This window comes from Myzus persicae, unplaced genomic scaffold (genome assembly GCF_001856785.1).
Source record: "Myzus persicae strain clone G006 unplaced genomic scaffold, MPER_G0061.0, whole genome shotgun sequence".
Classification (NCBI taxonomy): domain Eukaryota; kingdom Metazoa; phylum Arthropoda; class Insecta; order Hemiptera; family Aphididae; genus Myzus; species Myzus persicae.
Window position 1 is genome coordinate 6,698 of NW_019103874.1, and position 24,478 is coordinate 31,175.

Consider the following 24,478-nt stretch of genomic DNA (forward strand, 5'->3'; position numbering starts at 1 on the left):
AAAAAACAAATATTCTGTGTTGCTCTGTAGGTATTTCTATAATTTTTTTTTCTTACGTATAATTTATGTTGCATTAAAGTGTGTACCTTTGTATTTATTTAGTTAGTTAGACCAAGGACAAATATGGACCAATTATGTTTATATAATATTAAATATATCATTGTATTGTATTTTTTAATAGGAAATGTATTAAGTTAATAACAATTTTAAATCCATAAACAAACTCGTTAAATTATTTGGGTGATAATATTCTTGTTAGGGAACAAGAAATATTAAATACGATTAATACAATTATTAATATAAAACATTATCAATGTATTTTGTTCATACTTATAATTCTTTATTGAATGTAGATGGCTTAGAAATTAAATATATAAAATATTTTGAACCTTTGTTGTTTATTTTACTCTGAAATGTTTCTTTTAGCATGATTTGAACAACTATTCAATATTGTAATATATGTATCTGCTATACCCATATATAATGACACATTTACTCCCAAATTCTGATATTATACTACAATAATATCTTATTTTAGTAGTTGTTTGTTCTTTGAATAATTGACTCATTGCTGCATTAAAGTGGAGAGTGTTGTATATGTCGAAAGATTCAAAAACCGTTACTGTATTCTCTAGAGAAAAAAAGGACAGGAAAAGTTATTTTTAGAAAGTTTTAATATTTCACTTGGAAATGTCCACGTTTCTAACACATATTACAGTAATAAACAACCTTTGCATTTGTAGGTACTTTTATTTTTAATATCCCAACTTCCATGGATTCAGAAGACCGTTTGTCACATCTTTATATAGTTCTTCAATAATATGGTGTAAACAATATCTTCAGGTATGTATAATTGTTTCAAAAAGCAATTCATTATTAAATATACACTATTTTTAGAACAACTAACAAATAATAATTATTAAGTATTAAGTGACAGTTTTAACAGGCTATCAGTTAAAAAGTAAACATTCTGAATTTAAAAAAAAAAATGGATTTACCTCATTATTTTATTTAATAAATTAACTGGTATATTCTATTCTGTTAAATGGTTATTAGATAGTAGATACCATAGTTTAATAACTAAGTTGAATTAGAAGTAAAGTGGTACCAAGAATTGTTTTAACTCTTTAAAATACCTGTATGACAGTCATATTTACAAATGTTATGGACATATTTTAAACATTGTTTATCAATAAAATTAACTTATAGTTAAATACTAATAATTAGTAATAGTAATAATAAAACCATTAATACATTTTAATGTATATTCATCCAATATTAATTAATATTGATGTATACTAAGTAGAAAACATATATATTGAGCAGTATATTACAAACATTTTCAATAAAAAATCATACACTAATTTAAATTATATTACTATCTATCCATTGTAATATAACAGGAGGTAGTCTGAAATATATATTAGAAGCTGTCTTTACTTTATCCAGATTGACTGAACACTTGTACAGACGATATTCTCTCAAAACATTTTTATTTTCTATAACCGCTACAGGTAGTATTAATTGCATTACCTAAAAATATAAACATAATTGAAAAATGTGAACATATACAATATTAATAAAACTAACTGATATTCGTTCAAATGCTTTTATAATAACTTGTCTTTTTGTTATAAGTAATGTTGAATTTCGCAATGCAAATTTACAATAACGATCATAAATCATTTCAAAATTAAATGGTTCTTGATCATAGATTTCTGAGTGATGGCAAATGGAAATCATTAAACAAAGTTCGAGAACTGATAGCCCTGTGAAAGAAGACTCTAAAAATGTTTTGTTGTCTTAAATATATCAAAATATTTACCTAATAAATTGACAAGAATCATATCTTTTTTAAACAATGTAGTGTAGCTATTTGATAAATTTTCTACAGTCAATATTTTGTCATCTGATAAATTTGAAAGAGCCATAAACTGAAAATAAGTTAAATATTACACTTTTCATTAAATACCAATTAAAAATGTTAATACTTACAAGGAGCAGATTTAATTTTGTACTATTGTTGCTTGATTTCAATAGATCCTTAATCAAACTTTGTATTCTTGCATCTGATATTAATGATTCAATATTATTGTTCCAGTTTTTCAAAACATCAGACTTTACTTTACAATGTTGGCTAATTGTAAGAGAATGTTTAAATCTTTCTAACAATTGACTAGTTTCTGATGGAGGTTTCAACATCATTATGTTATGGGAAAACCTAGATTTGACTCGTTTCTCAAGTAATTCAATAACATCAATACGTGATGTTAAGCCAATAATACATAATGGATTCTAAAATACAGAAAAACATATTATATACTACACTGTTATCTCTATAGAGTTAAGTACTTAACTTGTTGAGATTGAACAGAATCAAACAAATTATACAACAATGTTTGATTAGTATGAGAACAAAACATATCAAATTTATCTAATACCATAATAATTGATTTTGAAGCTGTTTTGTTTCCTGCACGGAAGCTCTCCAATAAAAAACTTATATTATCTATAAAAATTATTAACATTAGAATAATAGTTATGTAATATGAGTAATCAAAAATGAGGTTCCAAAAAAAATTCAAGTACCTACTATAAAAGATAGTTCATACAAAATAGAGCCACACCAGTTTTATTATATTTTACTTCAAATTCAACAAGTATTTTAAAATGTGTTTTCTATTGATTTTTTTTATATATATAAAGCAGTTGCGCAGTTGTTTTCTTAGTAGTGGAAACCCGATAAACCTCACCTCCCAACATCTTATAGACCTTCAAACTTATTAATCCACACATAATTTCAAACAATGTACTCCCATCTTCTCAATTTGGCTTTAAAGCTATAAACAATACGGTAAATCAGGCACACAGAGTGCAGAGATGCAGTCTCTACCTCACTTGAAAACAAATGCTTCTGAAATTGAACCTTTTTAAAGATCTCCCAGGCTTTCGACAGAGTTTGGCATGAAGATCTTCTGTTTAAACTCCGTAAATTTCTTCCTTCAGTACTAATTCTACTATTGGAATCATATCTGGCAGACCTTCATTTTCAAATACTCCTTTCAATGCTCCTACACTTTAAATATAGCCATAATTAGTTCTGCAGTTCCTCAGGGAGGTGTTCTCTCTCCTAAACTGTTAAATATTTATGTTGCTGATCAACCTTCTTCACAAAAAAATCTTGGTGCTGATTATGCAGATGACAAAGTCATATTTGCAGTACACAATGATCCAGTAATTGCTTTGACAAATTTAAAATCTCATCTAGATCTGTCTGAATAGTATGCAAAATGGCAAATAAAATAAAATAATAACAAATCCGTTCACACAACATTTACGAAGACACACAATTTGCCCCAACATAACTCTAAATAATCTACCTATCCCTTGAAACAGTTAAATACTTAGGTCTAAACCTTGATAAAAGACACATGGCAAAATAAAAAATTAATACTCAATGCTCCCTTCCGATCTTTAAAAGTTTTACTCTCAAAAAAAAATTTATCAACCTTAAAAACTAAATTACAAATTTATAAATCTCTACTGAAACCCATATGGACGTATGAGATGCAACTTTGAGTGTCGACAAAAGATAACATTTAAATAAAATTCAGGCATTCCAAAATATCACACTTCAGTAATGCTCCATGCTTTATTTCAAACCTGATCTTACACAAAGACCTAGGTATAAAAACGGTAGAAGAAGAAGCTGCCATTTTCTGTAAACATTTTCACATGAGATTAGAAAATGACGAAAATCCTCTAATTTAGGGCATACATATCTCGTCACTTCCTGAAAATTTTCGTCGAAGACTTAAAAAAATAGTGTAGAGATCATTTGACTTAATCCATAATAATGCAACTTCTAAGTTAAGTGCTACTAATGGGTGGCTTCTTATTCACGCGACCTCATGTTTTTATTATTCAAATTTCACAAATACTTATTGTGCATAACTGTATAGATTGAATATTTCTTGTAAAAATCAAAAAACAAATCAGAGGAAGTCTTTTTAAAGAAGGATAAAATTGATTGAAATGTTAACCGGGGGATTGTAACAATAACAATAGAATACATATTAAATTTCAATAGATATAAGATATTATTTTTAAAGCAGGTTAAGGGTCCCCAAATTGAAATTAATATAATAATATAATGGAACGCAATAGAAATATATGGATAATATTTCAGTTAGTGTCCTGTTTATACTCTGTCTCATATAAGAGTAACCACTGTTAGTAACCAAGTTTTGTTCAGTTACACTGCACCTGTTAGTTTTCATCAATTTACGTTGTCAGCTTTTGTTTCTGATGATCTACCATGCTCAGAACCACGCCATTTGAGGTATTCTTATATGATACAAGAGTAGGCATGTTTATCAAAATAACAATTGCTAATGTAGAAAATATATTTAAAAAATACAAACCAGCATAAGATCCTTCAGCAAAAGTTCCATCCAAATTTTCCATTTGGAGTTGTTGTATGATACTTTTAAGTGCTAAATTATCATCAGTATGAATAAGACCGTTTAATAATACCAGTTTATGTGATTCAGGTGAAAGAGATTTTATAACTGATTCCATTAACTGTAAATGTAAATTTAAACAAATAAATATGTACCTATTATACAATTGTATTTCAATAAAAATATACCATTGATTTTCCACAACCGCGAGGCCCAAGTATAATCGCTGAGTCACTTTCTCCAAAATCAGTAGTTTTTTTAATAATCTGTAAGAGTTCATTTTGTTCTTTGTCAAATCCATATAGTTGGTCATTCAAAATAAGTTTTTTTTTTATATCTTGAATACAAACAACTAAATCGATTCCCATGATCTAAAAAAAAATTTATTTAAAATTTGGATAAACAGAATTATTACAATAATTATTTTAGGTGGATGGATTTACTAAGCATACTCCCTAGACAAAACATAAAATAATAAACAATATAGGTTTATATGGAAAATTAAATAGAGCAAGACACATAACAATAAATGTAAGTAAAGCATCTTCTTAAGAATATAGATAATTTATTGAACTTGACTGAGTACCTAGGCTTCTGCAATCTTTTAAAATATTTAAAACAAATCCTTCTACTAAATGCTTAAGAATATACTTCTTACCTATTAAGAATTGAATCCAAAATTACTAATTCAACAAAATAAATGAATAAATGATTGTTAACGACTTTTTGAATCTTTAAAAAATCAACAACAACCTCCAGCACATACTACATCATAATACTATATACTTACAATGGGGCTTTTGTCTAGATCCCTTGATTCTATTTGCAATAGACAACGGTAAATAGGGTAATAAGAGTATATTGAAAATGTCCGATCCTGAATAGGAACAATCGGTGTCTATGATCACAATATCCAATGAGTAGTGGATTAAAACATTGATGAACAGCAACTTCTACTGTAGTACTACAACCAGTGAACGACTAATGACTATTGAGTAGTAACTAGTAACTATGGACTAATTCAAAAATAGAGGATTACTGCGAGAACGCGAGAAATGAACTTGCTGCGAAAGGTAAAGGTACTTAGAAAACTGAACTAGTGAACTACCGAAGAGTGAAGAATGAATAGAGATAAGGTAAAGTTTGGCGGTAAAATAAACCCCGGATGAGACATGATTGATAACGAGCTGAGATTGGTGTTATCAGCGGACAGCAGCCAGCCAGCGCCAGCCCCAGTCATTGTTGGCGGCACTGGGTTCGCACCTCCATATGGTACTACGCAAAATGGCGTTTCCACGATACGCCATACGCATAGTACGCGTACTGCACCGACTGAACTACGTGCGGGTTCTGTAAGTCGGAACCCCTATACACCCGATTACCACCACGGTCGGACTCCCACATCATCAGTCGTGCTGCTGGCTGGTGTTGTTATTTTTCTGCGTGCGTGAAATGTTATTTTGTTTTTCTTGACAAAAACAGAAAAAAAATGAGCCGTACAAATAAGTTTAAAATTATCTCTTCTTGAATTCGGTCGGTCCTATCTGCACCGCTCTCTCTCTCTTCCTCTCTCACTCTATCACGCTCTCTCTGTCATTATCTTTCTTTTGTTTTTCAACACCAACAATACACAGTACACACACGGAAGCGATTGGGCTGCCGTATTCCACAGGATGGACGCGGACGTATCGAAAAGGTAAAATAGATAATACCTAAACGTTGTTGTGTCGGTTGGACGGAACTGAATCGAAAAAACGGAACGAATACGCGCGTCGCCGTTGTGTTCGAGTGCCGCTACACGTCTCGCTTGGGATTTCGTAACCAACGGGACCGAAAGTAAAATTATAACTCGCCGTTCCCCGACGAACGGATGTGTAACAACAATAACAATTATCGCGGTCCGTCGTCGTTCTGGCTGACGTGACACTCGCGATTCTGCATTTCGGCCATCATATCCATTGTGGTCAATTGTCGCTCCGTTTAAATTTCTTGAGCGACGCATTCTTATTTTTTGTCATCCCTTCACAACCACTATCACTTGTTGTTGCTCATCGATAGTCTCCTTAATATTTTCTTCATACACTTCTTGTGTCCCATGATAACTGCATAACTACGACAACATAATGTCAAGGTATGTTAGTGCATTTTAATTTATAAGTATAGGTAAGTCTAAACGCCTATCAATAGTATTTTCTCTGTTTTTACTGACTTGACAGTTTTTTTTTTAATTTGGTTTTAGATGTAGGTAGTACAATGTTGATACATCAAATATTCTACCTACATGATACATGTACAAAATATTCTTATCAAATGGAATTTTTGCGTACAATTACAACCACAGAGAACGTAGTGTACCTATGCATTGTTTCATTTGTATTATTATGTAGATTATTATGTGTCTGAAATTTGAGTAATAAGCTTCCCGAGTTTAACATTGTGAGATAACTTTATTTTATCTTTATACTTTCTATTTTGATCTTGTAATTACTATTAATTAATAGTACCAATTTATCTGTTCAACTTCAAAAACAAATTGTATTGTGTATGCAATTTGTTATTCATTAAACAATAGCATCTATGAAAGTTTTTCCGCCAAAATAATTGAACCTATACCTAGGTAGCCTATATTACTTTGAAAATATTTATGTATTGCACATAAAATATTAAATTTATGAATCATATCAATGAATGATATCAATGACATTATACAAAATAAGTAATAAAATTGCAAAATGTTCAAATAGGTACTGATGCAAAATACATACATTATCTATTAGCTTCTACAGAATGAATTTAAAGTGTATTTATTTATTTTTGCTATTAATTACTTAATAGAAATATACTGCAATAGGCTACAATATAATACTTTTAATTAAAATGTATCAAAGCAGTGTTCAATACATTACAATTGATATATTAGTATAACAAATTGTATTAGAGCTTTAGGCTGTACAATTCTTTAATTTTAACAAGTCAAATAATGAAATGTTCCCACATATTTTCATGTTAGCATTTAGAATGTTATATTATTGATTTATTTTAAAATAAATAATCAACTATCAACAGGTGGTATGAAATTTGTTCTTGAGGTTATGTAAAAAAACATTGACTCATCAAAGTATTTTTTGTTAGGTAGGTACTAATTGTTCTTTCAAAAATGTCTGTCTTATATGCAATATAATCTTAGTTACATATATCCCTAAAAGTATAAACTTATAGCATGACAAAGCTTAGAGCTAAGGTATAAATATAACTTAAGAATCTTGTCAAAGAGTATAACTATTCATTTGTTTTTATTTTAATTATTATGCTCTTAAATTACATATTACCTACACAAAAGAAAATACTTTTAACCCTTTGAAGCACCAATTTGTCTTTTTAAATAAATTTTATTGCTAATTATTGTTGTTCTATTTTTAGGGCGAAATGAATTGATGATGGGTTTCCTGTCTTGGTTTTTAACATCTGGTGATAATTTCTGAAATTCTTTTAATTTGTTATTGTCTTTTAGACTTAATTTTCAATCCTTAAAGACCTGTTTGCTTTTAATTTCCATTTAATCAATTAAATTATCCTTGTCCAGTCTGCTCAATTCATTTTTATCAATGGCGGATCAGTTAAGTGAAACTAGCACTACAACCACTGATCACGGCGATAATTGGCCAAACAGAAAACTACCAGCAGAGAATGATGTTTCTGATGATGTTTCTAATGGCCAAGAAACCCATAGTTTTGCTGATATATTAAGCACTGCATTCACGGCCACTGGACCTGTGCCAAGCCCACCAGCAAATACAGAGTCAAATATGCAGTTAGGTAAGTTTGTTCTACATGATTTTCATTATAAAAATGTTTTATTTTATTATTTTCTTAAACTAAACTATGTATAAACACTATGACTTACCTGCATATGTTGTGTCAATCTAACAAACGCATAATATAACAAAATGTACGTCCAGTAGTTGCAATTTTGTGTATTGTGTGGTTAATTAATATTAGAGTAGATTGACCTATTATCAAACTTAAATGTGTGAACATCTGTGTTATTGGTTTTTTATGATATTTTAATTTGTAAAGGGATTAAAATACACATGTTTTTCATACATTTTAGATCCTATTTTAATTTTCAATATATGCATGAATTCTTTGACAAAATATTTAGGCTTTAAGAAGTCAATTTTCACTTTTTAAGGACATTATAGTTAAGATATTTTTTCAAAAATTCCATGAAATAATTGTATTTCTATTTATTTTGGGCATATCTGATTTTAAATCAAAAAGGCTATTCCTAAAGAGCATATTCTAGAAGCTCATAGATTCAACTACTTTTCAAAATTACAATCGGACTTTAGGAAGTATGTTTAATTTACTACCGCTTTAAGTAGTTTTTATAGATATGCAAACAAGAATATATTTAATTTTTTGCAATGTATTGATAAGTATTTCAAAGCATGTATTTCTCCTTCTTAAAACATGATATGCTGGAGCCCCCTTGAATGAGTTATGAGTGTGTAAAATATTAATATTTGAAAATGCTCATTAGTCACTATAAAATTAAAATATTAAAAAAGCCTATAAGATTCCCTAGATAATAATCTTGCCCTTAAATTGTATAAGAGGTAAGTTCACTCTAATTTTAGACTAACTGGGCTAAACGTGATATACTGAGCGTACAATTTGCTATGTTACGCACTTGTAAGACGGAGACAACACAAGCAGATTTCTTGTCCTCTTATGTTAATATGGTTAAGGAACATATCCTCTTCTCGACCATTTTGTGTCATAAAATACTTTTTCTCTCAGTGTTTATTTTATGTACTTCCGGTTATTAGTGCTGTCCAAATTCATAAAATAAATTAATAATTATACATAATTTTTCATATTCTATTATAACTATTATAATTAAAATTACTTAAAAAAAAAATCTGGGAGAATATGTTTTATTCAATCAAGATACCTAAACCTAATAGATAATGATTATTCAATATAAAGTAATACCTGTTAATAAATATTGTTATTTTTAATTTCTAATAATAGAAATACTTAAGGATACCTATTGCATGATTGTCAACATTTTCTCAATTAATAGTGTTAATTAAATTGTTTTGGTTTCATTTAATTATTTCTTGTTAACTGTCTTAATTAACTTATTCAACAAGTTTGAGGTACAGTGGCAACACATTATACTATACCATATTCAATTAAAACAAATACCTATAGCTATTTCAATTAAATTTATATTTAACTAAATTTCAAATAATATATTTCCTTTGTTAATAAAATCCAAAACTATGACTTAAACAATTCCTTAGATATGTTTAAAAGTGTGTTACAATTATTGGTATTAAATTTTAAATCAAATCCTATTTATAGTTCTTTGAATCATTTATTTAAGCTTTTGATGTTAAAAAATTAACGCTCTTTTAATAAATATTGTTATTGAAACAATTAAGCTACAAAGTAAATAGTGTTATAGTTATTGCTTGCTATAGTCTGGGCCAGGCAAGTAGAAAAAAAATATCCTGGTGTTATCTATAAAGTATTTGTTCAAAATATAAACTGCATTCTGTTAAATATTTTTACATATTAGTTATTACTCATAAATTATAGCTGTTTAAAAAATAATATTAATTGTTGTGTTGACAAATTATACTGTCAACTTTCTGCCCAGAGTTTCATAAAACCTCCTAGCTCTGGCACTGACAGTAATGCATGAGTGACAATTTTTTTTAGCATACCTACTTAGGCTGAAATTCGCAATTAATTTCTTTTTAAATAATTAAACCGTCATAAAGTTATAAGCATTTATTTAAAATTGTTATTAGGAAATGAAATGGATTATGATCCATTATTTGCTGATGGGAGCGATTTAGAGACTGAAGATACACCACAAGAATTCTCCCCATTAAACTCTGATATATGGCGGTATGGAAATACTCTTATAGAAACACCTTGGTCTGTACCACGCACTGATGAATCATCCAGTCGAACTGTTAACCATCCAGTTCCGTCTACTCCAACGTCATCTGAAATGGGAAGAAAGAGGTACTTAAAAATAAAATAAATAAACATGTTTGTTTAATCTCTAATTTATTAATTATTTTTTTTATATTTATTATATATCCATTTTGTTAGATCATTGCTTTCTGGTGATAACAACTTGCGAATGAAAACTGGTAAACCTGATACAAATCGTCCATTGACTTATCCTCGACATCAAATGTCTAGCCGAATGTATAGACCACAACGTTATGGTCAAGATCAAATGTCTTCATCTGCATATACATCCATGAGTAACCATGGGGGAAATTATAAGTACTCCCAACGACCAAATTCTCAGTCTCACACTACTACAGCTCCAAGTGATCATTCTATAGCAAGTTCTTCGAATCAAAATAGAATGGTTAACCCTCAAACAACATCAAGTAAAATAGGAATTATTAATTAACTATACTTATTATTTGTAGTAGCATTGTTGTTAGTTTATTAATTTGACTGTCAATTAGCTTATAGCTTACATTTTTATTAATAGATTTTAATGTATACATCATCAATAGTGCAAATGTTAAGAATATTCTTTTGATGAAATGTTTAATTATCCATATTTTGAGCCATTTTAAGAAGTATTATTTTTCTTATAATTCATTTATTACTAAACAGTTATTGTATCGGAATTGTATTTTCGCTTGAGAAGAATTTTCAATAATGTATTATTATAAAAGTAATCTAGAGTTGGATAGTGTTTACAATTTTACATGTTACCAAAGATATTAGAATGATTTTTTATTAATTAATAGCTCTATTTTTAAATCTCTGGCTTGAACAAATGTTAGCTTATGCCACATAGTAAAAGTGTTTTGCTTTTCTAAATAGTTTTTTTTTTTGTTTTAGCTGAAGAATATTCAGTCTACGGTATGAATAATATTGGAGCCCCACAACCAAACCGTTTTAATAACGATCCCCGTAGAGCAGAATGGACAAATGTGATGGATGCTGATGATGATGAAGACAGTGGGATAGAATTAGTCACAGTCAACAATTTCCAACAACGAAATATAAATCAACTAGTAAGTTATTGCGATCTCAATTTATATCATTCTAGATTAAAAATATATTTAAATTTCATAGTGTATTGATAAAAAACATTTATTTATTTTAACTGTAAGTTTTTAAGTTATTATGAATTATAATTTATCTATTAATAAGAATATTATACTTGTCAAATATTATGAGTACCTAAAAGTATTAATATTTCAACAGCCAACTGGTCCACCTGTAGTAGATTTAACTCAAGAGTCTGAAGAAGTCAATGATCCTTTAATGAATCATTCAGGAAGAACACCACAAGCTGACATATCTATGGGCCATACAATGTTTAGTCGTTACCCAATTATGCAACCACAGCGACAATATGTTGGACATTCTGCTATGCGTTCTATGCCCGGATACACTCAACAATATCCTCCTAATCCGTCCCCTCTGTATCGAAATGATGTAATTTTCATGGACCAACCTCCTCAAGCACCTTGTGTACATACAGCTCACCCACCTCCTGGTACTCCAGGTTGGCCACCCCCATGTAGTCAGTGTCATAATACATCTAGGGTTGTATTTGGAATGGGTGGAATGGGTAGTCACATACATCCAGCACACCACCATCATCATGGCATGATGGCTACACACCCAATGACTCCATGTGTACCTTCAAATGTACCTTTATATCATCAAAGATTATGGTATAATCAACATAGAATACAAGAAATGCAAAGAAGAAGAATGGATATGATGAATGGGTGAGCTAATTTAATTTAATATAAAATGTGTACTTGCAATTAGTTTTAACATCCAACATTTTATTATCAGTAGTTATTAAATTTATTTTAATTTTTGTCTTGTTTAGATTTTTTTATGAGATTTATAAAAACAACTTTATTATGTATTAAAACATTTCTTTAAAAATTAACCTATCATTAATGTTAAGTCACTAATTGATCGTGTTTAAAAACCAGCTTAAAATTTTTAAATAGGCTTCAATAAATTATTATATGTAGATAAAGCTAATTACATTTTTCACTTTTTAGCAGTTCTGTACGATCATTAAGAAGTATACCACCAGTTTCATGCATGCAGGGATATCAACAACCACCTCAACCAACACCGGTCCATCCATCTATTCAAGCAATTCATACGGTGTTGCCTCCACCTCAGCAACCAAATGTGTTCAGCCGGCCAGAAGTAATTACTTCACGTAGAATTGGTCCTACTGCTGTCATTGTAAGTAAAGCTTACTGCATCCTATTTATGCGTGCATAATATATATATATATATATTATTATCTAATATATGTATATTAAATTCCTGAATAAATTGAAATTTAGAATGCGGTCAAATTTAAGTTTTCAGAAACTCAAAATTAATTTGAAAATGTATCTTGTTTGAACTTCTAGATAGTTATAAAGTAACTATGTCCGTCTTATGTTTATTCATCTTATTTAATTTTACAATGATAAGTGATTTCTTAAATATATCATTAGGTTTAATAAAACAATTTGGTTTTCATAGCTATAACCTAACCTAACTATTAATTTGTATCATGTTAAAAATTTTCAAAATTACTTTATCTGCATATTATATCATTAGATACAGTGGTTTGTTTGCCCTGGAATTTTCAATCTGGGGGGGAGGGTGGTATAAGTAATAATACATTTAAATTAATTGTGTTGGTAATGCCAAAGACATAAATAAGAGACTCACAGGTCAAGCACTCAAAAATTATTTCCAGCTTAAAAATGTCTATACTAGTGTATATTGTGTATTGTTCTATAAATAAGCATAAATTTACATTGTAATTATTTTTATACAGTATTTTGGTGTTATGGCACACAGTTTGGTGCCGCTGTTAAGTAATTTCACACAATTTTATTTATAGTCCCTAATATGTCGTAGCCATTAATTGCCTGGGTACTTGAATCTTATGTGATCTAGGACGTGAATACATGATTACTGATCTTAGTCACTAGTGGGGTAATAACTAGGGTTCAGAACTTCATGTGCTTAAACACAATGAAATTTTTGAAACATTTTTTTTATAAAATATGTATTTATAACAAAATAAAATTGATAATATGTTTTTAATATTTGTTTTTGAAACTAATATAAAAGAATCACTAGATTCCAATATTAAAGCAAAAGGCGTGATTACATTGGCTGTCTTTTTCTAATTTAGTTTTAAAAAACCATCCTTAGGTTTAACTTAATATTTTATTCACCTAAAATACATTTTTAATTATATTTACAATTTTTCACTGAAATTTAAATTGTTTAAAGTAACATGTTAACATTATTAATGTCTTATTTAATTACTGCTTTTTTATAATAATAATTTTGTATACATTTATAGACATTATCTCCTCCTACTGATGGAATAGAACAAGTACCTACATCTTCATTACAAACAGAAATTGTGGTTCAAAGTGGGTCTACGAGGTATTTATTCAATTTTGATTACATGAATACATATATTTATAATTTTTTTTTTTCAGTGATGGTGGTCATCCTCATATTCATCATTATTATAATTACCATCCTCCTGGACCACCTGGTCGAATGCATCATGTACGCATTAGTATTGGAGCGCCATCTGGAACTATTGTTAATGTAATTTGGAATGATTGTTTTTTCAACTATATAATGTTTAATAATTTTAATACTTATATTTTTAATACAGACAACTCCAGGCTCAACAATTCCATCACAGCAAGGTGCTGATATACCTCAGATTTCTCAACTAGGATCATTACCCATGTTAACACGTCATTTATCATATCGGCTAGAAGATTATTTACGATTAATGGAACAACGTCGCATTCACATGATGAATCGTGGTGCTTCAAAAGACACTATAGAAAAGAATACTTTTCCTCATAAATACAAACGTGTAAGTATTTTAATTATTATAGTTATTGTACAATATGATATTAATAAATAAAGTTTGACATTTATGAATGATGTGTTAATGTGATAGATTAAGAGATCATCGGATGAAATGGAAGATAATACAGAGAAGTGTACCATTTGTCTTTCAGATTTTGAGGATACAGAGGATGTTAGGTATGAATTTAAAAAAAACTACAAATAATAATAAAAACAATACAAATATTTAACTGGTATTTTCTAGACGTTTACCATGCATGCACTTATTTCACGTTGAGTGTATTGACCAATGGTTGTCATCTAACAAACGATGTCCTATATGTCGTGTAGACATCGAGACCAAAGAAACTAAGGATGCTGCTTCTGGTTCACCTTTGCCATCTGAAACTCCATTCATTGTTCCAACATGACACGGAGAATTGGTGGTTTTACCGCCAGCTAATTCGTGTTCAACCTCTTCCCGTTGAATTATGTGTAAGAGTGAGAGGGGGGAGGATGCATCATTGTTTTGCTGTAATAGTATTCCACTGCTAAATATTAAACTTCTAAAGGTTTTATTGTAACCATTTAATAAAATTTGTTACCCTCACCATACACTATAGGGTCTTGCGTGTGATAAAATTTGAAAGAAAAAAAATCAGTCACACTAGTGTGCGCGAGCTTTTCCATTCATATGTGATAACTTTATTTTTAGCAATTTTGCATGTTTTCGTTTTAGTAGAACTTTTAACCTTTGTGTTTTATTCGTTGTGCAATTAGTTGTTCTTACCCTGCCTCTAATCGAGTAATGGGCATTTTTTTTAAATGTTGAAGATTTTAAAAATATGTGTATTGTATTATAGATTATCCACAAAGTAATACTTTTATTTTTAAACATTTACACAACAAATACCTAACTTTTGTTGATTTTAATATGAGAAAATGTATAGTTATTAGATTTTTTTTTAATTTAGTCTCTTAACGTTATCTAAGAGTGCTTTTCTTTCCAACTTTGACAATATTAATTACCATTTATTTTTTTCAACATTTGAATTGAGAAATCATTTAACTTTTGTTACTTGTTGGCAGTGTTAAACTTTTTTTAACTTAATCGCTCATTATTATTACTGAAATGTGTAGTCTTATGTATCATTATATATATAGTGATAACAAGCATTTAAATTTTAGTTTTTGTCCACGGGTCTCTTTATTTTCTGAAGTAACTGCACGTATCGAGTATGGAAATATTGTGCAAAAAACATATCCGTTTTTTTTAATTCGTTATTTTTACTTGATAAACCTATTGTTGTCAGAATAAACATGTTGTGGTCGTGAGTAGGTATTATGTTGTTCGTAGTAATATATATATTAATAATTATTATATAATATATTTTAGTTTTAGATATTATTTTTACTATTATTTTATTATTATTTTGTATTTTTAATTAATTGTCTCACACTTATCGAATTTACCTATACCCTAAGTACCTGCAATACAAATTATTTAAAAATAAATAAATATTGAATATCAAGTTTAACTATTTAGTATTGGTCGCTTTATATAAAATAATCTTTGGATATATATAATATAGTATATACATATATTTTTTGTCATTTTAATGGATCATCGTGAATAATTTCTTAATAGATTTTTATCAGAAAATATTTGTAACGTGCATAATAATATACTAATATGTATAGTGAATTTTCTTTCAATTAAATTACCAATACAATTATCAAATATTTCTACTACTACCATACGTGCTCTTTAATAATATATTAATTTATAACGCTATGTTTAGAGAATATTTGTTGTTTGCGTAACAAATTACAGTTAACTGTTTAGACATTTTGCATTAAGAAAAAAAAATACTATTTTCTATTCAGAGTAAAATAATTGTCGTTGACTATACTACTGCTGTTTCTCATCTTTTTTTAATTGATCTCTTTAGTTTTTAAGCACATTTGGATTATATATTTTTTAAAAATAAAAAACTTGCAGCGCAAAAAATCACACAATAATTGTCAACAAACCTCCCCTCCCCAGAATATACTAATATTGTTTTTTTTTGCCAAGTGTATTGTGATAATAATTGAAAACTTTTTAACGAAATTTGTATGTTTTATTTCTTATTATTATGTAACATTATTACTTTATGATAATTATTACCTCTTCCAGTTTCCATGTAAATGATGTTGCTTTATTATTATTATACATATTATTTTTTTTTTATTAGATATTTGTATGCATTTATTTTGTATAACTATATTGTTATATATTTATTTAAGAAAAATATGGAAAATCAATTAGATTTAAAGTTGCCTACTCATGTGTGACAGTTTTTTTTTAATTATCAAAACAAAATTGGGACATACGCACATTTACGCAGCGTGTTGAAGATAAATTATACATGTAGTGTTTATGTGAAAGGCAAAAAAAATTATTATTAAAAAATAATTTTTGTTTATTAAAAAAAAAAAAACAACACTTATAACAGCCATACACCACTGCAATTATTACATAAATATATATATAGAGATGTTAACTGGATACATTTTTTGTTGCTATGAGACCACCTTGTGTAGGTACGACAATTATTATAATATAATATATCTTTGAATGACTAAATTAATAATAATTAAAACTATTTTTATTTGTTTGTTCATTACTATATTATGCTCAAAAAAAAAAAAATAATAATAATTATAATAAATCTTTGTTTTTCAACTATAAAAAATTTTAATATAATCATATACCTTGGTGTTTTTATTTATTAAAAAAAGTAATGAAACAAGTTAATAGTAGAATCCTTGGTAAGTTTAAGATTTTGGTCGTTGGCTGACATCTTGTGTGTTAATGCTTCTTATTAATTTTTTTTTCAGGTTGTTTTGGTTTTTAAATTAATCCTCATCTTCGCCTGACTCAGATTCTGAAACAGGAAATAATATTGACTTGAAGTATAAAGAATATTGTACGGTTTTTCCAAAAGAACCAAAAGTATCTTAGTGTGTAGTTAGAAAGTCATCGACGCGGATTTTGATCACAATTATAATTAATTTGTCCGCAATTCAATAATTAAAACAAATTACTCATATAAATACATTTATTTTAAGTGAAGTAATTAAACTATACGAATATAAGAGGGTGGAACTCAGACGAAAATGTGTGAGCACCGAAGGCAATTGTTCATTTATTTTTTAATATCCCTCCGTTAAGCATTTGATCCATTGCAATAGTTAACATAGGCATCACCAAGACGGAGGTTGACAAGAACTTATTACTATTAATTGATGAATTAACAGTAACCGATAAATAAATAATTTATGCAAATGGTGGTTGTTTCATGTATTTTTTGCGTCATTCATGATTGTATGAACAATAGAGGGTGGAACTCAGACGAAAATGTGTGAGCACCGAAGGCAACAGTTCATATATATTTTAATATCCCTCTGTTAAGCATTAGATCCATTGCAATAGTAAACATAGGCATCACCAAGACAGAGGTTTATAAGAACTATTTATTAATGAATTTACAGTAACTAATAAATAAATGATTTAAACAAATAGTGGTTGTTTTATAGATTTTTCACGTCATTCATGATTGTATGAACAATAGAGGGTGGAACTCAGACGAAAATGTGTGAGCACCGAAGGCAACAGTTCATATATATTTTAATATCCCTCCGTTAAGCATTAGATCCATTGCAATAGTAAACATAGGCATCACCAAGACGGAGGGTTTATAAAAACAGACTACTTGTAGATGCGTTCACATTAATTTTAGCCCAAAATAATAAAAAAATTTCTCTATTAATATAAAAAGGAGTTAACTAAGGACAGACAATTTTAAAGCTTACTACCAACAGCTTAATGAGTTGGAATGTAATATTTGTTTTCAAAAATATAACGCAACATTGATACTCGTCAACGATAGAGATTAGTATTACTATAGCAAGATAAATTTTGCTTTGAAAACAATTAAATTTGCAACAGTAGGCAGTCAAATTGTTAAGTCACATTTTTAAACTTTGTTCAATTTAATAAACAGAGATAATTTTTTAGCAAATGCATGTATATAATTAATTTTCATGTTTTATAGTGTATATAATTTTGGGCCGACCATAACTTGTTAATAATTTATCTGGAATGGTTGTTGTTTAAGAATTATTACTACATTTTAGTATATGTATTATGTTAATATATTGAGATTGAAATTATATGAATAGGTGTAACCTTATAGTCTAATAAAAAACATTAGAGGACCTTGCTCAGGGATAACTGTGGATTACAATACAAGGCCCAAAATTAAATTAATTTAAGAGAGGCATAGCCAATAACAAGGAAAGTACAAAAATAAATGGAATTTAGTAAATAATTAAGTCATATCAAGTATTTACCTTCCTCGGCATTCTGTAGCCATTCAATGAATTTTTTCATTTGTTCCAAAAATGTTGTTTTACCCTTTGAGTGTCCCTCCTTGTACCACTTTAAAATTACTTCTTCAGTCAACACATCAGCTGTAAAATATTATTTAGAAATTTAAATAAATACATTTTTGGATAGTGATACTGATAAATATTAAAATTCGAGAAACAATTGCTCACTTTTATAGAAGAGTAAAATAATTTTTTGGAAGACTCTCATAAAATTCATATTTTCATAGCAATATTCTTGAACCTTGAGCATGAGTGCCAATTCAGAACGCGCAGTAGTTGAGAACGCTGAAAACAATGGTGAATATTGCTTCAAATGTTTAAGTGCCTGGTCTGCTAGAAGTTCTTCTTTTTTGTTCCACTCAACTTGTGTCATTACAACTGTCCATACCTGTAAACAAATAGTTACATTCTTATTAAAACATAACTCCAACCATATAAATTTTAATTGTTTTGATCAAAATATTGACATTATTATGCATAAAAGTAATATTCACCAAAACAATAATTTCATGTTCGGGAATGTCATGCTTAGAAGACAATTCTTTGATATTTGAAATGATTTCTTTCATATTTTTGTTGTCATTAAAGTCATCATGAAGCTGAATTTCCAAGTTGCGTTTAGCTTCCTGACTGGCCTGGGCTAAATGTAACTTAACTACATCACTCAATCCTTTTTCTTCAAACTGTGCACGGAGATTTTCTTCAGTACGCTTGTTTGGAGGCAAGAAATCCATTAACCGTCCTTCGAGTCCTCCTTTTTTCAATACAGTCAGTAGATGGGCATTACCTACCTCCTGTTTGTATGTCACAAAGAGTTCAATGAGAAACTCTAAGGCCAACCCATCTTTAATCAAATGCTCCTAAAAAACATTAATTCATATTAAAATCATCAGTTGGATAAAATAACAATCTATGTATATTACAGAACTTACATTAGTAAGAACTTGAAGAACAGTAGGTGGAATTGAACCATTAGCAATCCACAACGTAGTCATACGTGCCAGTTTAATACGTTCAATGTCACTAAAACCTTTAATGAACAACAAAATTTTTTTCATCTCTTCCTCGAACATTTTCTCCAAATATTTATATCGGCGCATGAGTTTGATGAACACCTGTTCATAGTTTCGCATAGATACCATGTCCTCGGGCGCTTCAAAAACACATGCGTTTGTCTTCCACAGCTTGTCCCCATCCTGAGATATCGATCCATCTTGTGATATGGATCCTCCCGGAACTAAAAAAAAATTAAGTTGTAATGTCCAATGAAAACTTACAACAGAAAATATCAAAATGCTCACCTAAAAGACCTCCGGCAATCAGTATATCAAAGAGGACTTCACCGTAACGGCGATAATCAACTTTAGAACCAGCTTGATCAAGGAACTTCCAAATTGCTTCTAGGTCAGTGCCGGCACCGTTGAGGCCCCCAAGGATGTAGTCCCGGAAGCCGAAAGGATCGTATTTTTCTTTTTCATCTTTAAAATAGATAAAATAAAATAAGTTAATATATAATTAAGTAAACAAATATTAAGTCTTAATAAACAATAATTCTGAACACCATATCATGTGACTCAACATATTATTAATTTTAAAATATTAATTCATGACAGATTGCAAGAATGATTAAGTGGGGGCATGGCCCTGGGCCCACAATTAATATTGAACAGTAGTGCCCCTGGTGGATGGGACATTTCCTATAATGTATGGATAAATTATTACTATTTATCCCTAAGCCCAAGACTATCATAATCTTTATTCAGAATTCCTGACAGCACACCTTACACTGCATTAATATAATGCAAAAATGTTAAACTAATTAATTAATTATTGAAGTTTTAATAGAAAAATTACTCTAGATAAATATATTTACCTCTTTTTCTGGTCTTGATGCGTTGACCTGACAGTACCGGTTTTTCTGTTTTTTGACTCATACAACAACTCGCTGAAAAATATTTTTGTTACAATGAAACAAAGTGCTTACAACATATAAAACTAATTAAAAAATCTTGTATACGCTACGCTATTCTTTAGTTTTATTTGTCAACAATATGTTTTTTTTTTTTTAAATAGTTACAGAAGAGGAAAATAACGAAGAAATTTCAATTGAAATCAAAAAGGTATTTAATCTATTTATCATGTAATGCATAAGTATAAATGCAAATAAAAATAACTCGTAACATTTAAAAGATTATTACATATACATACATTTAAAAAAGTGTTAGATTTGATGTTTTGAATATTTTTGCGATAATTTTTTGTTTGTTTAATTACCTAGGTGGCTAGGCATTACAAAAAATAGTAAACACTTAATGTATTTTACAAGGACATTAGAATAATGTGTTGACTGTAATAGACATTACATAATTATTGGTAATCATTTCTTCAGAAAAAAAGATAAAATTCTGATTGTTCATATTTAATAAAGATATAAAATAACTTAGGTATTTTATGAAGTATATATTAAAAATTTAACATTTATAAGAATGCCCATTCTATGATTTCATAAATACTAACTACAATTAATTGTACCTACCTAAATACTTGGTACATATAATGCTATTTATTTTTAAAAAATACTGAAGGTTAACCTAGAATATCCATCCATACAGTAACAATTGGTGGAGGGGGGGGGGGCTCAGCTTTAATTTTTTTTTGGTTTAGACCATAATGTTGTGGAAAATACTGCACCAGAAACACTGGTATTGTAATGAAATATATAGTTATGATTTAACTTTAATTTGAGTTCTCTAAATAAAGCACGAATTTTTATGAGATTCCATATTGTTTTTTTATCTTTTTGGATTATCAGTAATCATAATATATATTAATAGTTTATACGCTACTGACAAATATTTTTTTTTGCATATTTCTTTTCATGTTAAGATGATTAATGAATGTTTTGACAACTTGATATTTAATGCATAATAGGTATATACTTTTATCAAAACCTGATATGTATGTAAAATAATATTTTGTCAAATACAAAATTCAATTAATACATTATTTTGTCAAAAAATGTTACTGAAAAATGTACAGTGTACTCTTAATTATCCGCAGTATTCCTCGGAATCATCAACATATCTATATGTATACAAAAAATATATACTTACATATATTAACATTATAAATCATTATCGGTTTAATTTGGGGATAATTTATAATTTTTAATTTGCGGAATTAAAAAAAATTTAATTTCCAACTTATTTTTTTAATATTATATTTTATAGATTATTTGCGGAATTTGTGTATTCATGGATGTCCTGCCACCCTATTCCGCGGATAATCGAGCGTACACTGTATTTGTTTTGCATGAAGTACCTAATAGTTGTTTAATTTATTTTAAATTGTTTTCATACCAATAAATTAATTATCAAACCAATAAGTATGGATACCTAATTGATTATATATATTTTTTTTACAATTAGATGTCTAATTTAAAATTGTATTTTTGCTTATTTGTAACACTTCTACAAAATTTGTGTATCATTTTAAGTGTATCAAAAATCTGTGCTTTTCCGTACATACATCAATATCTTAAGAATTTATTTTTTTAAAAACCTAATGTTTTTCAGTGCAGGGACAAATACATCTACAAATATGACATGCAGCCAACATGCTAAATAGGTCAAATGAAAAGTAACTCCTTGTACCTGCCTAATTTTTAATAGTCAAAAATTAAATAAAAAACAAAAAAACCTGTTCATAATTTTAGAGTGCTGAGTAGATAGAGGTACCTAAGTAGTATGTGAAAATATTTTAATGTTAGAACAGAGGAAATGTACTAAAAACTGACCTAATTTTTAACTTAATAATTCAACAATGCAAGTGATACCCAATTCAAACAAACATGATTAAAAATAAAACCCATTGTAAGGTCAAACATTGAAAAGACATGGAACGGCAGTGAGAGAATAGTAAGACAAGACAGTCAACAGGTAGGATACAATCGAGAATAGGATAAGTACCTACACTATGTTTAGGGAACGACATATCGAAACATAACCAAATAAATAATCGTAGGCACATGGCATAGCAGCAGACCAGAGTGGATAAGTGATACTCATTGTCGGTGGCAAAAACGTTACATCCAGAGACCAAACCGATGGTGATGTAAAGCTGAGAGAAAGGGGCAAACAAAGGGTAGCTGATCCCTCTAATTCGACCAACCGAGTATTTGATGGGTAACTAGGTGGGTTACCTGTGACCAGCAAGCAAGAATACATGCTTTGGCGAGGTGGTCGAGGGGTAATGTTCCGAGCACACGACCGACGACCATGTGACTGGCGAGTTCGTCGCCGAGGCTCGACCGCCCCAGGCACCATTTCGATGTACGCGGAACGGAGAAAATTGTCCGAAGAAACTGAAACGATGTCAAGGCCGTACACGACCGGAGACTCGATGGCAAAAAACGACGGATTTCCGTAGCCATTGTCCAACGGTCTATCACGCACGCACGCGCGAACCACGAGTGTGCGTGCGTACTCAAAATCCAAACACGAGCGAACGGGTTAAAAAGATTAAGACGTGCACGGGACGGCAGCCTCCGGTGCCGTGCGACCGCTTAGAGTGTTTAGAGATCGGACACGGCCGACAACAACGTGACAACCGCCGCGTCAGGGGGGGCCGCCGCAGCGCCGAAATGGCCGTTCGTTTGCTAAGTCGGCGCGACGAACCAACGACAATACCTCATCGGCCGGCCACCTTGACCGAAAAGTTTTTAAGTTTTCAAAACAGTGTCTACTTACAGAGTAACCTGTTGTCGACGCACGGATGTTGTTGAAACGGCGTAAAACGATCGAAAACGGATGCGGAACGGACAACGGAACAACGACCGGACTGCTAATGAATAATGATCGTGCGTAAAATTGTGTGCGTCGTACTGTAGTTCTACGTTCGTTCCTGGTCGTCGTTGGTTGGCTACACATGTCGGTGGTTATGGTACTGCGGGGCGGGGGGTAGAAAAATCCCCGTGCGGCCGCTTATGGGTAAACGGTGTTTGGGCGGCGCGGGAAGCGTTGACCGGGGCCCCAAAATACAAGCTGAACCCGTCTCCTGAAAATCCCGTTTAGCAGGAAATTCGTCGTCCGCTACCGATCTCGTGTGGTGGGTTTCGGCCATTTCAGCCGAACGTTCAAAAATTTTCCCAAAAAAAATGTCCGCTCGCAGTGCATCCACACTCCATGCACGGCCAGGCGACGGTTGCCAAACCTGCCTGGCCGCGTTCAAAACGACGTGCCCGCACGGTACTTCCTACACGGGTGGGTACTCACGGTAATTATTGTACCGTCATGTGTCGCACAGGCGCCGAAACTGGCAAAACTGTCGTTCCGCCGCGCCGTGGCCTCGTCGTCGAGCGTAGACAAGACGTAATACTATTACATCGTCGAGTACTCGAGTGTCCGCCGCCGTTTACTATATCATGAGTTTCATGATTCATGGTCGACGGTTGACGGTCGTCCGATGCGAATCGTCTGCGTCACTGTGCCTGCAGCTCATTTGTTAATAATTTATTGTTATACATATTATTATTCCCTCCTCCCACCGCTACACGACCCACGTAGCACGTACACGTCATACTTTTCTTACCGGCGACAAAATAATTATTATACGTGTTTCAATCCGCCAATGTCTGTAAGGAAAAAAAAAAAATTAAAACGCACTTC

At 30.3% G+C, this 24,478-nt stretch overlaps 3 protein-coding genes across 6 annotated transcripts; 1 reads left to right on the top strand and 2 right to left on the bottom strand.

Moving 5' to 3' along the window:
- Positions 1–1,251: 1,251 nt before the first annotated feature.
- LOC111035732 (origin recognition complex subunit 4) lies at positions 1,252–5,608 on the bottom strand. The gene is made up of 8 exons (XM_022317476.1): positions 5,254–5,608; positions 4,652–4,834; positions 4,425–4,584; positions 2,358–2,509; positions 1,996–2,295; positions 1,826–1,934; positions 1,591–1,769; positions 1,252–1,533 (listed from the first exon to the last, which is right to left on the bottom strand). The coding sequence occupies exons 2-8, from the start codon at positions 4,829–4,831 to the stop codon at positions 1,366–1,368; spliced, it is 1,248 nt and encodes a 415-aa protein (XP_022173168.1). The 5' UTR covers positions 4,832–4,834; positions 5,254–5,608; the 3' UTR covers positions 1,252–1,365.
- A 203-nt stretch (positions 5,609–5,811) lies between these two features.
- Positions 5,812–16,830, top strand: LOC111035730 (E3 ubiquitin-protein ligase arkadia). Of its 3 annotated transcripts, none has more exons than XM_022317471.1 (13): positions 5,813–6,159; positions 7,884–7,931; positions 8,047–8,279; positions 10,289–10,508; positions 10,599–10,888; positions 11,355–11,530; positions 11,724–12,256; positions 12,545–12,737; positions 13,864–13,949; positions 14,006–14,120; positions 14,191–14,400; positions 14,488–14,573; positions 14,641–16,702. In XM_022317471.1, the coding sequence occupies exons 3-13, from the start codon at positions 8,069–8,071 to the stop codon at positions 14,804–14,806; spliced, it is 2,286 nt and encodes a 761-aa protein (XP_022173163.1). In that variant the 5' UTR covers positions 5,813–6,159; positions 7,884–7,931; positions 8,047–8,068; the 3' UTR covers positions 14,807–16,702. The 3 variants fall into 3 exon arrangements, with proteins under 3 accessions (XP_022173165.1, XP_022173163.1, XP_022173164.1); XM_022317472.1 differs by lacking the exon at positions 5,813–6,159 and adding an exon at positions 6,190–6,594 and having other exon boundaries at positions 14,641–16,830; XM_022317473.1 differs by having other exon boundaries at positions 5,812–6,159; positions 7,884–8,279; positions 12,548–12,737.
- A 387-nt stretch (positions 16,831–17,217) lies between these two features.
- On the bottom strand, positions 17,218–23,703 carry LOC111035731 (protein krasavietz). 2 transcript variants are annotated; one of them, XM_022317475.1, is made up of 8 exons: positions 23,561–23,703; positions 20,686–20,757; positions 20,114–20,290; positions 19,745–20,049; positions 19,307–19,672; positions 18,981–19,200; positions 18,774–18,893; positions 17,218–17,305 (listed from the first exon to the last, which is right to left on the bottom strand). In XM_022317475.1, the coding sequence occupies exons 2-8, from the start codon at positions 20,744–20,746 to the stop codon at positions 17,277–17,279; spliced, it is 1,278 nt and encodes a 425-aa protein (XP_022173167.1). In that variant the 5' UTR covers positions 20,747–20,757; positions 23,561–23,703; the 3' UTR covers positions 17,218–17,276. The 2 variants fall into 2 exon arrangements, with proteins under 2 accessions (XP_022173167.1, XP_022173166.1); XM_022317474.1 differs by lacking the exon at positions 23,561–23,703 and adding an exon at positions 23,014–23,152.
- Between the last annotated feature and the right edge of the window lie 775 nt (positions 23,704–24,478).

What these genes read in the sequence shown, in the direction of transcription:
- LOC111035732 (XM_022317476.1), bottom strand. Translation starts at nt 4,831, where the DNA reads ATGGGAATCGATTTAGTTGTTTGTATTCAAGATATAAAAAAAAAACTT. An exon ending in TGCTGAAGGATCTTATGCTG is followed by an intron (nt 2,510 to 4,424) that starts GTTTGTATTTTT and finishes TAATTTTTATAG; the next exon opens with ATAATATAAGTTTTTTATTG. An exon ending in ATTCTGTTCAATCTCAACAA is followed by an intron (nt 2,296 to 2,357) that starts GTTAAGTACTTA and finishes TCTGTATTTTAG; the next exon opens with AATCCATTATGTATTATTGG.
- LOC111035730 (XM_022317471.1), top strand. Translation starts at nt 8,069, where the DNA reads ATGGCGGATCAGTTAAGTGAAACTAGCACTACAACCACTGATCACGGC. An exon ending in TAACCCTCAAACAACATCAA is followed by an intron (nt 10,889 to 11,354) that starts GTAAAATAGGAA and finishes TTTTTGTTTTAG; the next exon opens with CTGAAGAATATTCAGTCTAC. An exon ending in AGAATGGATATGATGAATGG is followed by an intron (nt 12,257 to 12,544) that starts GTGAGCTAATTT and finishes TTCACTTTTTAG; the next exon opens with CAGTTCTGTACGATCATTAA.
- LOC111035731 (XM_022317474.1), bottom strand. Translation starts at nt 23,137, where the DNA reads ATGGTGCCTGGGGCGGTCGAGCCTCGGCGACGAACTCGCCAGTCACAT. An exon ending in TTCTTCAAGTTCTTACTAAT is followed by an intron (nt 19,673 to 19,744) that starts GTAAGTTCTGTA and finishes AATGTTTTTTAG; the next exon opens with GAGCATTTGATTAAAGATGG. An exon ending in TATTTTACTCTTCTATAAAA is followed by an intron (nt 18,894 to 18,980) that starts GTGAGCAATTGT and finishes AATATTTTACAG; the next exon opens with CTGATGTGTTGACTGAAGAA.